We start from the raw sequence: 13,683 nt of genomic DNA on the forward strand, positions 1-13,683 counted from the left end.
ATTTCTTCTAAGTTTATTCATGTCCTCTATTGTAAAACTGAGGCCTTTCTAAAATTTTCTTAAAATGGTATGCTATGAATCACCTTACCATTCTATGAATTACTTTCAATAAGATTATCTTTTGTTTTTTTAACAGTTCTCTGACAAAAATGAGACATTTACACTAATTTAATTTTTCAGGCAAATGCATCAGTGGCCACAGAGATTAAATAACTTTCAACAGGTCTAATAGCTAAAAAGTGACATATATAAGCTATTTTAAAGGGGAAAAATCTTACAATGTGGCAACTTAAAGTATCTGATTCTAAGAGTTCTTATGAACATGAGGAAATGAAAATTTTGGAGGGAAAAAATCATATAAATAAAGCTGATACAATCACAAAATGCAGTAGACAAGATATTGAGTAGATCTCTCATTTTCTAGAAGCATGCATCAGGAAATGATAAGGAAAGATATAACAAACCAGGCCTTTAGGAGATTACAACTTAGCATAATTTTTAGTTTTGAAAAAATATTGCTAGCATGCAAGGACAGAGTGAAAAATAATTACTTTGTGATATTATTAGTACACATTTATTTCTTTCATGTTCTTTTATGTTTTTTGGCAATAAGCCATAGAATACTCTCCCCAAGTAAGGTTTTGGATGAATTCCTAAATTAAATCCACAAAATAAGAAACAGGCAGAATATTACTGATTGATTCCAGACCTGAAGAGCATAAAACGAGTCTGTTTAACATAAGTAAACTGGAAATGTTGTTGCTTATCACTTGTATCAGAGTACAAATGAAGCATTTAAATATTTTAGAAACTAATGTAAGCTTCCCCCTTGGCTAAAAATTGAGTCCAAGTAAATCAGTATAGATTTCACGAGTAATGAGCAAAAATGATTCAAGTCTTCTGAGTCTGCTCATTTGCATTTTCCTGAAATGGTTTACTCTGTTGATTTATGAGACCTTTAGATGAACATGATAGTTAGCTGAGAGAATTGCATTTAATTGTTGTCACAGCTATAGAAGTAAAGGGCTTTGTAAGAGAAATGTTATCACTGGAGATGCCTCATTTGCAGCAGTACTCAATTTGGGATTAAAAGCTATGGTATTGGGGCTGGTTCAGCATGTATCTCTCTCTTATTCCATAGGGAGCGAGCTGGGCTGTCCTTGCTCACCAAGTCCACCTGCACCTCGTTAGAGAGCAGAATGTTTGCATGCCACACCACAAGATCCCCACAATGACATAACTCCATTCAGAGACTGGCGTGACTGGGCTGGGTTTCCCCCACTCAGCTCTTGTATCACTAAGAATCTGGCAGCCAGTTCCGTCCTGACAGAGTTTACAGCATATATTGGTGGATTCTTGTCCACCAAGCAGAGCATCTGCTTTAAGAATTAACGAAAGCAGTGTCGAGACAGTAAGGTAAGTGCTGTTTTAACTATAGCACTGGGGATGCTGACTGTTTGGGACGGTGTTTATTGTAACAGGAACAGAAAAAATTCCAGAGCAACTTTGCCAATTGCTATTCAACAGCAAATCCACAGTTTTGAGCATTTACTTTCACATTTTGCTTAATATACTTTCCATGATTTATGGATTTGAGATACATTTTATACAGTCTATAATGCCTTACTTAGCTAAGGAAGTTATAAAAAGTTTCAAGGTTGGAATGAGAAAATTAGACACAGTGAAAAAGTATGGCATTTAAAATGTTTGCTATTTCATGCTAATTAGTTAAATATGTTAGGATTGTTAGAACCTAATTTTGGAGCAAAGAAGGGCCATTTCAATCAGTCATCAAAATATTTTGCCACAAGTATGTTGTTATAATTTGTTATAATTTGCCATAAACGTTTTATGCTGTTATAAAATGTGAGCTAAAGGATTATTTATTTCTATTTTGTTAATTTTAAAGATTTGGATTGTGGATGTATGTCTTAAGAAACAGGAACATGTTTTAAAGAAATTCTGGTAAATACGATTTACTTTTGGAAAAAAAAGCATTTTCTTCATAGCCACAGGTATTTGAAAAAACTGGGGGACAGTAAAGCGTGGTTTTGCTTCATAGTGGAGTCATTATACGGTTACAGATTCTCTTTGAATTCAGAGCCCTTGTTTTGACTCTGCCAAAAAATATGGAAGCATTTTCCATTACTATTCGCACTATAGTTCCCATGTGTAGTTTAGTGTATACTGAATTAAACTAAGGTGGAAGCTTATTAATGAAGTAAGAAAAATCTTTACAACATTAACATGATTGTAACTCGTAAAGAATCCTATAATTACATTAGCACTATGTAATAGATCTCATGGCCAAGTCCCGTCAACTAAATTAAATGACTCCATCATAATCTTAGAGAATAATTTACAAAGAATCTGGCTATGTTATTTCAGTTATAAGAGTGACTCTAACAACGTTTTTGAGTGTTTCATCTGCTAAAATAAAGTGCTTTATAATTCCAAGTTAAAGCAAAGCATAGATGTTTAAAATTCCTGATAGTAGAAAATCCTGCTTATCCCAAACTATCTAGATCCAAAAGCTTGTACCATGTTTCTCACAGGAAGAGATTTTATTTTATGGTATCCATTGGAATGTGGATACTGCTTCACATTAACAATTTCCCTCCCAGAGTTACCAATTGCTCAGCTATAACTCCTCATTCTACAAAAGCCCAACTGTTATATCCTATTTGCCTTTACCTAAATTGCTGACCCGGTGCTTCCCCAAGAGATTGAAATGTACTTCTTTGAAGCTCTCCTTAGAAAAAGTTCATATGAGAAGATCACTGTTACAAATTGTTTTTAATTTATATTCTCAAATTTATCCTTTCCTACATGGCTCTTAATGCCACTGTTTAATACAGACTTTCCTCAGTTCCACATCTCTCCCACTTCCATTCAGTGAAAACACTAAAATCCAGATAAGCAAACCCTGCCTTCTTAAATTTTGACGTGAAGAACGTAGACAAATTGTGAGTGATTGAAAGAAAAACATTCATTCAAATCTTTGAAAAGAATATCATTCTCTACCAGTTAGATCTCTTTCTAGGTTTAAAAAATGTTTAGAGTTTGTGACATTTCCTTGATGAATAAACATTAATTTTACTAAACCTAATATACTAAATATTAATTTTCAAACACAGTTTTGTAATTTGCTTAAAAGCATAGAATGTTAAAACAAAAGGTGAAATAATATGCACACACCTCCACCAAGACTTCTGTTCACCTTCCTCAGAATCAACAACCATAAAGACATTTTTAAAGGAACGTGCCACGACTGCCACCACGCCCCCTCCACACACACAGAAGACCAGCTTTCCTCCAGACAGCATCACAGATTGCCCACGTTTTCAGTAAGGATCTACTTAATGAGACATTTCAATGATGTTGAATGGTGGGGTAGAGGGTACAATTTACAATTGTCTTCTCGTTTTCATTTCTTCTGGTTTTGAAGGTATTCTGAAGCAGTGTTCTAACATGGTGGTTAATGGGCACCTCCCAGAAACCTCTTGCAGGAAGATATTTAATTAAGGAAGGACCTAGAGAGGTTGACTGGGATAGTTAGGCCTGGCTCGCCCAGAAGGGGGCGCATGTGAATGCAATCTGCCCTGGAATCTGTTCACTTCCCCATCTGTTGTAAACATACATCCTTAACCTACTCCTCAAATGCAAATTAACAAGGCATCATTAGTGCAGTAAAAAAAAAAAAAAAGCACTATAAAGTAATAAAATTCACATTTGCTAATGCATTTTCTTTCTTCTTAGTATACTTTTCCTGAAAGGATACTATTTTATAATAATACATGTTTCCACTTTATTTAGGATTCAAAGCATTTGCCAAAATGAATCTAGGTATGTTTCCTCTCCTCTTGACATTAATTGGCTGTGCCAGCGGCAGCTACTACTATGAGGATTATGATTTCCCCCTATCGATTTATGGGAGATCATCACCAAACTGTGCACCAGAATGTAACTGCCCTGAAAGCTACCCAACGGCCATGTACTGCGATGAGCTGAAATTGAAAAGTGTGCCAATGGTGCCTGTTGGAATCAAGTACCTTTACCTTAGGAATAACCAGATTGACCATATTGATGATAAGGCCTTTGAAAATGTAACCGATCTGCAGTGGCTCATTCTAGATCATAACCTTCTAGAAAATTCCAAGATAAAAGGAAAAGTTTTCTCTAAACTGAAGCAACTGAAGAAGCTGCATATAAATTACAACAATCTGACAGAATCTGTGGGCCCACTTCCCAAATCTCTGGTGGACCTGCAGCTCACTAACAACAAGATCTCGAAGCTTGGCTCCTTTGATGGACTGGTTAACCTGACATTTATCCACCTTCAACACAATCAGCTGAAAGAGGATGCTGTTTCAGCTGCTTTTAAAGGTCTTAAGTCACTTGAATACCTTGACTTGAGCTCCAATCAGATGACCAAAATGCCTTCTGGTCTCCCAGTATCTCTTCTAACTCTCTACTTAGACAACAATAAGATCAGCAACATCCCTGATGAGTATTTCAAGCGTTTTAATGGATTGCAGTATCTGCGTTTGTCTCATAATGAACTGGCTGATAGTGGAATACCTGGAAATTCTTTTAATGTATCATCCTTGCTGGAGCTGGACCTCTCCTATAATAAACTTAAAAACATACCGACTGTCAGTGAAAACCTTGAAAACTATTACCTGGAGGTCAATGAACTTGAAAGTAAGTAGAAAGCTGTGCCTATGATTGATTGATGTTTCCTCAAGGTTTTAAATGCCTAAGTTGTGTGACACAAGTACTGCATCTGGCTCCAGTTAAAAAAAATGAAAATGCCAACAAAATATTTCTCTAGAATATGGAATTCTAGCTTAGTTATTTATCCAATATCTGGTTTTGCTTTGGAGTGTCCAGATAAGAAACCATTAAGGTCATAGAATTTAAGCACTCATTTCTTCAAATGTAATACTCTGGGCTAATTAATCCTGCTGTGTTATCTCTTGATTTTTATCTGTTTATTATTTGCCTCCTTCATGACTTCGATTTGTGTCTACATTTATTTCTTGACAAGATGTAGCTGAGGGAGAAATCAACAAGTCCACAACCAGCAGAGGCTTTTACAGAGCCTCTGCTTGTCCCCAGAGCAGCCCGTGTACACTCACGGTCTCCTCTGACATCTTTACTTGGGACTCAACATGTTACTCCGCTATCATGACCATCATCTATCTCTGTTATCACTGTTATGGTTGGTGTGTATGGTCTTCATGGTGTTCTTATGAGGACTGTGAGAAAGTTTAAGGAGGAATATGATAAGGGTTTGGAATATTTTTTACTAGAATTACAAAGCCCCTTCTCTTATACACAACCCTTCACCTCATTTGATTTTCCCACAGTTTCTCCTTCCTTTCTCTTACTTCCAGAGTTTATTTTTCATTTATCTACTGGGTGGGAGTTTGACCTATTCCACTTGAGCTGCTTATGTACTCTTCTGGTCTCCTGGGACATTTTTCAATTTAAGCTATAAAGATTCATATGGGAAATTGACATTCACCAATCCCTACCTTATTCTTTAATGGAAGTTGGAAGCAGAAAAAAACCTATAATTCACAGATGAAGTTTTTAAAATGAAAACTCAGGTGGGAAACACTGATTCACATAGTAAATGATTTTATAATAATCTATTGAAATTTTAAAATAATCTATTGAAATTGAACATCTTTATATTATAAAAGTTGGTTCCCTTGTCATACTGGGTAAGGATATTGGCACTCATCTGAAAAAAAATTTCAGTGTGCCTTATTAATATAATTCTGCAATAGTAGTTCTGTAGTTCTGCAATAGTTTCATGTAACTCCTAGTAGGGCTGGGGTGTTCTCATGAAGGAGTCCATGATTGCCAACTCTGCAATGCCATGTGTTCTTTCTTGTGTCTGCAAAGTTTGTTTGTCATATAATACACAGTCAAGCTATCAGAGCTAATCCCTTACAGCTGTTTCCAGGGCAAAATTCACTATGTGGCAATATATGGTCCCACATTATAAACATTTGTGGTCAGGAGGAAGGATACTCAGACAGGCCAAAATGCTAATGGGACGTAAGATGTTTGAGGGCTGAAGAAATCCATTAGATTTTGTGGGTGGAGGTTAGCTGCAGAAGCAAGACTACCTCCTACTCTGAGACAAGAAAGGGGAGAGATATAGATGCAGGGGCATTTGAAGGTGGAAAAAACAGTTTTCATTGTATGAGTGAAAAGGGAAGAGCCAATGTAGGAGATGGGACAGATGGACTCTGCGAGAAATGCCAGCAGCTGCTCGGTGCCTAGCTGAGACTGAAATCCCAATGCCCAGCTCATATAGTCATTTGAAAGTGAGTAGTTACCTTTCTCCCTTCCTTATCCTTGACACTTAGGTTTACATATTTCAGGAATTCTTGCTGTGTGACTTTGCATGTGTGTCTTCAACTTAGTTTATCTTGCCGCATAATAATTATGCATACCAACTGCCCACCTTCTCTTAAGGTAATAAGAGTCCCTTAATGTTTTTCCAATACTAGGAAATACCCAGCCAAAAACAATTTGTCATATTTCAAACTTGCAACTTTAAGCGTTAAGCTAGTCACAGATCTTCCTAGTGTAAAGCAATTTAGAAAACAGAAAAAATTAAAAGGACGCCAATAATTATTTAGTACATAGTATGTGCTAGCACTGTGTGAAGTGCTTTACATACCTTAATTAATGTAATCTTCATGCCACACAGTGTGATAGATATATCTAAAAAGAAGATCTGATAAATGTCTCAGATGGTAAACAACAGAGGTAAAAAACTAATATAGACCTAAACCCATGTTTTTTCCATTGTTCCATACTTCAGAGGCAGATACCATAACCAAGAACCCTGGCATTTGACAGATGAGTTATTTAAGACAACATCTTAGAGGAAAGGACTGCAGTGTGTTTGGGCTTCCACTGAAATCTTTGTTAGCTAGAGTTGAAGAATGAAAGAAAATAACACGATACAGGACCAGATAAGGTTAATCTGAAATACACTTGGGCAACCATAGGCAGTTTCTATATACATACACAGACCATGCTATCCAGTAACCATCTTAGTGTCCATTAAAAATTAAATCAGTTGTTCATTTGTGGCAGCTTTTTGACCACAGAAGAAAAGGGTATGAGCTGAGATGGTGGACATTCCATGATCTGGTTTTTGCTTTGGAGTTTTGAATCTTTGTCATGAAGTGCGGTTGTTGGAAAACTGTTTAGAGTTCATTTATTTAACCCCTTTTATTTTAAGAGGCAAAAACCCAGAATACTTACACTGGTGAGACTGCTCATATAACAGCACCAATTTTAGGTTTCCTCAGGCTAGACTTAATATTTCAAACTAAAGCTTAGACAATATGACACATTCACTGAGTGTCCTTCTATAAGCAAGTATTTCTAAATCAAGAACTTAAATAAGTTCTCTTCCTTGAAACATTTCATTAAATCTTCTGACCTACCATAAGTATTCTTTACTAAATATTGCTGGGCTATTTGGTAGTCTGAAATATTCCTTTAGTAGTTCCAAATTCAAAGGTACATCAAATAAGTGGGAAAAAGTTTTATTGGATATTATTATAGATTTGAAAGTTTTTTAAAATGATGGTTTCAAGCCCATGTACTAAAAAGAAAAAAAAAAACGATTGAAGTGTTTCATTCTTTAATTTTCCAGAGTTTGAAGTAAAGAGCTTCTGTAAGATCCTGGGACCATTATCCTACTCCAAGATCAAACATTTGCGTTTGGATGGCAATCGCATCACCCAAACCAGTCTGCCACCTGATATGTATGAATGTCTACGTGTAGCAAATGAGATCACCGTTAACTGATATCTACTAATTCCAATTATATTGAGATATATCCTGGAACAGCAGTTTATGGTTATGTTTATTTGTGTGTCAGTTTTTATAGTATTCATTTTTTGTTGCTGTTTATTACTTCCATAAATTTCAAATTCTGAGGGAAAATGTTTTGTAAACATTTTACTACTTTTTTAAAAGAAAAGATGAAAGGCAGGCCTGTTTCATCACAAATACAGACACACACACACACACACATAGACAATAAAATTAATGCTTTATTTGTAAATGTAGTGGGTTTTTTCCTATCTCCTGTCAAATGATGTGAAAAGCTTTCTACTGGTTTCGTGGAAGTCAGCCAAGTTTTATAATTTCTAAACCTTAACTTAATGTGCCAAAAAGCATGGATTACATGCATATGGATGTTTACTGTCTTGAAGCAAATTATCTCAATGTTCAAATTTGTTCAGCTGAAAAATAGATGGTAAATTTTGAGACAAATGATCTTGCAAATTAGACAAAATTCATGAAGCCACATACAATTAAAGCAATATTTTTAGTGTTAGGAATATATATTTACCTAGTGAAACTTTTCTTTTCTAGAATTATTTTTCACTCTAAGTCATATGTATGTTTCTTTTTGATTATTTGCATGTTATGTTTAACAAGCTAATAGCAAAATAAAACATAGCAAATGGCATCACTGTGTTTGACTTCTTGTGAAATTCATAACTCTCCTATAAAAATAGATAAAATAATAGATTAGAATTCAAAAAAGATCTCTAGCCTGAAATATTTTACTTATGTTAAATAGAATTTTTAATTAACTAAATTATCTGCTTCTAGCATCCACCTGTAAGGAGTTTTTAAACACATCTTACAATATGTACTTAAAAGTGTGCAGATCCCAATTGTGTCCTACAGTTCAACTCAGTTCTGACAGTATGTGCCTGGAGATAGTGTCGGATTGCACAGGCTAAGGGTTCAGTCCTACAGGACTGCCCTCCCTCCCCACTTCAGATGCCAGTTGAAAGTCCAGATTGTTACCTCCACTTCTGACCAACAAGCTATACATCAGGGGTTCCCAAGACCCTGTCCTGGACTTGAGGAATTTGCTGGAGCAGCTCACAGAACAGGAAAACTCTTTACTCACTAGATTATTCGTTTATTATAAAATGATACAACTCACGGGGGACTTCCTTGGTGGCCCCGTGGTGAAGAATCCACCTTGCAATGCAGGGGACACAGGTTCGATCCCTGGTCGGGGAACTAAGATTCCCACATGCTGCTGTGCAACTAAGCCCACGCGCCACAACTGCTGAGCCCACGCGCCTCAACTAGAGAGCCTGCGTGCCGCAAACTACAGAGCCCACATGCCCTGGAGCCTGCGTGTCACAGCTAGAGAAGAGAAAAAAAACGCGCACACCACAACTAGAGAGAAGCCCATGTGTCACAATGAAAGATCCCGCTTGCCGCAACTAAGTCTCAAAGCAGCACTCCCCCCAAAATAAATAAATGAAATAAAATGATACAACTCAGGAACAGCCAGATTGAAGAGATGCAAGGCAAGGTATGGGGAAAGGGTGCTGAGCTTCCATGCCCTCTCCAAGCATGCCACCCTCCCCAAATCTCCACAGGTTCACCAATCAGAAAGCTCTCTGAATCTTGTCCTTTGGGTTTTTATGGAGGCTTCATTTCATAGCCATGACTGATTAAACAGTCGTTGGCCATTGGCAATTGAACTCAATCTCCAGTACCTCTGCCCTCCCAGGAGGTGAGGGAGAGCGAATGAAAGTTCAGACACTCTAATCATGCGTTGGATCTCTTGGCAACAAGCCCCCCATCCTTAGGTTACCTAAGAGCTTTCCAAAATCACCTCATTAACATAATAAAAGACACCTTATTGCTCTTATTCAGGAAGTTCCAAAGGCTTTAGGAGTTGTGAGCCAGAAACCTTGGACAAAGACCAAATATATATATAAGAAATATATTTTGATCATCTGAATAACCAAATATATATTTCTTATAAATCACAATATTACAGTATTTAAATCTCACAACTTCCTTGGATATTTGTCATTATTTCCATTCCTGTTGGTTTTACAGATTTATATGCAATGATATTATATCAAATAAAAAGCAGCTATAAGATCTCAGCAGTCACTAGTTGGTTGTAAGCAAAAACGGCAGATAACTCCCAGGACTGAAAATGTTGAATGTATATAAAATTTTCAGAAAATGAGATTTAAAACATCACTTTATATTGAAACCACTATATTTGTAACATAACATTAGAATTTATAATACAGAAAAAGTATATCCATGATTCTATACAATGGGAAATAGTAAGGCATATAATTTATAACTTCTACCTACCTAGTTAACAATAAAGCATATGTTTGGAGCCAAATGTTGTTCAGTCAAATATACTCATCCCTGTATGAGCGTATATATAGTCTCAAATGTGTCTAAAAGAAGGGCATCATCTCTCTCAAGTATAATTAAAACATTAACAGAACATTTTTAGTGAACTCTATCTTGTGGTAAAATGGCCTATCATCAAAGGACCATTATCAGTTAAGACAGCACTGACTGGATGATGTGTGACATGTATATTATGTAATTCTGAAAACAGCAATTTCCCTTGTAGTTAATGTTTGGTTGACAAGGACCAAATTAAGCACAAAGTCACACTTCTTGCAGAAGCATCTGAGGAAGACACTAGTTAGATACTGTTTGGGGACAGCTCCTCTTTCTAGCGGCCAGACCCCATCTCTCCAGGGCAGAGTTGGAGAAGAGAAGATACTGTTTGCTCTTTCACTCATTGTGACAGCCTTAGGGAGGAAAGGATATTGAAGATTGTTTATCTGCTCTTCTCTCATCCCTCCCACTCCCACCCCAGCTATGGTAACGTTTTCCAACATTTCAAGTGTATAATCAGCATGTTGAAATGATTTTCTAAATTCAGATTACCAAACACAGTACCCCAGATATACAGACCCGAAAAGTTATGCAACATAGGATTCCACATTTTTAAAGAATGTAAGAATAAGTGATTCTTATACTGGTGGTCAACAATACACATTTTTAAAAACACCGACTTAGTGTGATCCAGCCATTGGAATCCCAAACAGTTAAAAAGCAGAAACGTCCTTTTCTTTAGGGAAGCAGAATAGAAAGAAGCATGTCATTTGCAGTACATGTACATGAGAAAAAATATTTTTCCTGTATTCTAATTTATTTAAGCTAACTTCATGAAGGTAACATGTACCACTTCTGCCACCCAACTAACTCAAGAGTTGCTTCACAGATACTTCTTGCCTGTCTATGCTCCTTTCTCTCCAAGAAAAGGTACTCCATCAAGAGAGACGGCTTAGGATTTACTTTGATTAAATGTTCAAGAAGGTACCTAGGGGAAATGGTCAAAACAGGGTGAATTTAAAGCAAGAACTTCTCTTGACTATCTCACTAACAACGATTCTGATTTTTGTCTCCTTCTGGATAAACAACCCCATGAATGGATTAAAGCACTGATGCATGTGGATTATTAGTTTTTACTAAGATTGATTCACTGGAGATTTAACTATTGACTCTGATTTGGCGCAGGGACGTGGGGAGCAGGGGGAATGGAAAATGAGAAAGTCCTTCAACATCTCCATTTGAAAATCAAGGCTAAGTTATGCTTTTATGTTGAAGGAGAACTATGATGTCCTTGGGTTTTGAGGTTTGTGAGGAATTATCATGCCCTAATAAGTACAAAACTACAGATGGAAGACAGACCACTAAATGAGCCAGAGGAATGTTGATTTCTTAGTTAAAAGTTCTCCAACTGGTAATAGCTGCTTTCAGAAATACTGGAGAGTTTAAAAGGTTGGTTTTACAAAGGACTGTGAATTTTTTTCCTTGTGATTTTTTAAGTTTGGGTTCCGGTTTTTTCTATAGCAGTAATTTTATCATAATGATGGCCTTAGATTTTTCTTTGGTTGGATTTTGCAACAACCATGTAAACTTGTTTAACATTTTACTCTCAAGTAAAAGAAAATTCTCATTTGTGTTAAAGTGAACTCTAAAGCAACTTTACTACCAGGAAATAAAGGTGTATATAAAATAACAATGTTAAAAAATTTAAAGTAGACATGCTATAAGTATATGAAATAAACAGAAATGAATCTTTAAAATATCTAGCTAGATATTTTTATTCATTCACTCGTGCATTCAGTAGATTTTGTTTCCTAATAAGATATAAAAAATTGAACTACAACACATGTAGGAAAAAGTAGAAATTTAGGCAACATAAAAAGAGTGAGGTCCCATGCATTTTTAGCTCACTTTGTTAACCCCTGGTCTGCATTTTTCTGTGTAGTAACTCCTCTTTCACGTTTTGATTGACCTAAAGAGTATCACCTATATGTTTGTCTTGTCCCCTTAAAGTGTAACTGCTGTTCTATAAAAGAGAATACATTCCATGTTTTAAAAATATTCAAGGAGGACCTTGAAGATGGCGGAAGAGTAAGACGCGGAGATCGCCTTCCTCCCCACGGATACACCAGAAATACATCCACACGTGGAACAACTCCTACAATATCTATGAATTATGTCTCAAATAAACCCCTCTCTATTCCCACTACCACTGCTTTACTTTATAATTTGCTCAATTTTCATCTCGATTTCTAAAGATTCTCATGTTTTGCTTAACTTCATCATCCACAATGTTACCAGAATGTGTTTTTCTAATATATAAACCTGGTCCTTTATTATTCACTTGCTTAAAATGATTCAGTGATGCACCATCATTTTCAGGATGAGACTCAGGCTCCACAAGACAGCATACTAATCACCTAGTACATCAAATGTTCTGTTTGATCTGGTCCTTGGTTACCTTTACAGCCTCATCTCTAACCAGGCTTGCCAGGTCCCACTGGCACCGTGCTAAATCACTTGATGCCGCAACCATATTTACCATTTTGCAGCTGGTTTTGCTCTGGTGTCTATGAAAACTCTGTCTTTTCTTCCTGGGATCTCTTTATGCTCCTTCTACTTGGAAACACTGACACAAACTCTTTCAAACTCACCTTAAGCTACTCTGTCCTTTTGCCATAAATCCCTCTTTACCTCCTCAGAATTAATATACTTTATCATAATAGGAAAATCCTGTATCATAAAAATAAAAATTCTTTATCAAAGTTCTGAGGTTGAATTAACAGTTCCCTCTATTGTGCCTCTGTCTGTAAGTTTTCTGTTAATTCATTCAATAGATATTTATTGAGTTTCCACTATACTCCAGGAATGGCATCAGTGTCAGGAATTCAGTAGTGAACAAGACCAACAAATTATTCCCCTAACAAAGTTGACGTTCATAAGGAATTCAAACAATAGAGAAGATAAATTCATACTTTGTGACTTGATGTTAGGTAGTGATACATGCTATGAAGAAAAATAAAGTACCTGAAGGGATAAGAGGGAGGGGAGGAAGTGGTGATTTTTGATTGAGTGATAAGGAAAGTCTTTCTGCGGAAGAGACTTAATTGTAATAATAATATTTATTTAAATTATATTGTGTATTGATAACTTAGGGAATGCTTTTTATGTATTATTTTAGCTCAAATAATACCTATATGGTACATTCCTACTTAACAGGGGAGAAAAACCAAGATGTAAGGTCAGACATATTTTAAGTGCTGTAACCCTCATTGGAGACCAGATTTCTACTGTCAGAGTACATGTTCTGACTTGGTAGATGCCCATGGAATTAAAAGGAGCTTAGATATGTTTATATGTGTGTCTGTAAATTCCCTCTTCCCACCCTGACAAAACACAGTGCCTGGTGGTAAGTTCTGAAGATATGATTGTTGGATAGGATTACTG

General features: G+C 36.2%; 1 protein-coding gene across 2 annotated transcripts; it reads left to right on the forward strand.

Annotated features, from left to right (window-relative positions):
• Positions 1–1,200: 1,200 nt before the first annotated feature.
• Positions 1,201–8,518, forward strand: LUM (lumican). Of its 2 annotated transcripts, none has more exons than XM_024754371.1 (3): positions 1,201–1,416; positions 3,817–4,704; positions 7,694–8,518. In XM_024754371.1, exons 2-3 carry the CDS (start codon positions 3,837–3,839, stop codon positions 7,846–7,848), a joined length of 1,023 nt encoding a protein of 340 aa, XP_024610139.1. In that variant the 5' UTR covers positions 1,201–1,416; positions 3,817–3,836; the 3' UTR covers positions 7,849–8,518. The 2 variants fall into 2 exon arrangements, with proteins under 2 accessions (XP_024610139.1, XP_024610140.1); XM_024754372.1 differs by lacking the exon at positions 1,201–1,416 and adding an exon at positions 3,287–3,347 and having other exon boundaries at positions 7,694–7,965.
• Positions 8,519–13,683: the final 5,165 nt, after the last annotated feature.

Source organism: Neophocaena asiaeorientalis, unplaced genomic scaffold (assembly GCF_003031525.2).
Source record: "Neophocaena asiaeorientalis asiaeorientalis breed wild unplaced genomic scaffold, Neophocaena_asiaeorientalis_V1.1 scaffold92, whole genome shotgun sequence".
In the NCBI taxonomy this organism is placed as follows: Eukaryota; Metazoa; Chordata; class Mammalia; order Artiodactyla; family Phocoenidae; genus Neophocaena; species Neophocaena asiaeorientalis.

Coding starts and splice junctions, on each gene's coding strand:
- LUM (XM_024754371.1), top strand. CDS start 3,837: ATGAATCTAGGTATGTTTCCTCTCCTCTTGACATTAATTGGCTGTGCC. Junction 4,705..7,693: donor GGAGGTCAATGAACTTGAAA/GTAAGTAGAAAG, acceptor TTAATTTTCCAG/AGTTTGAAGTAAAGAGCTTC.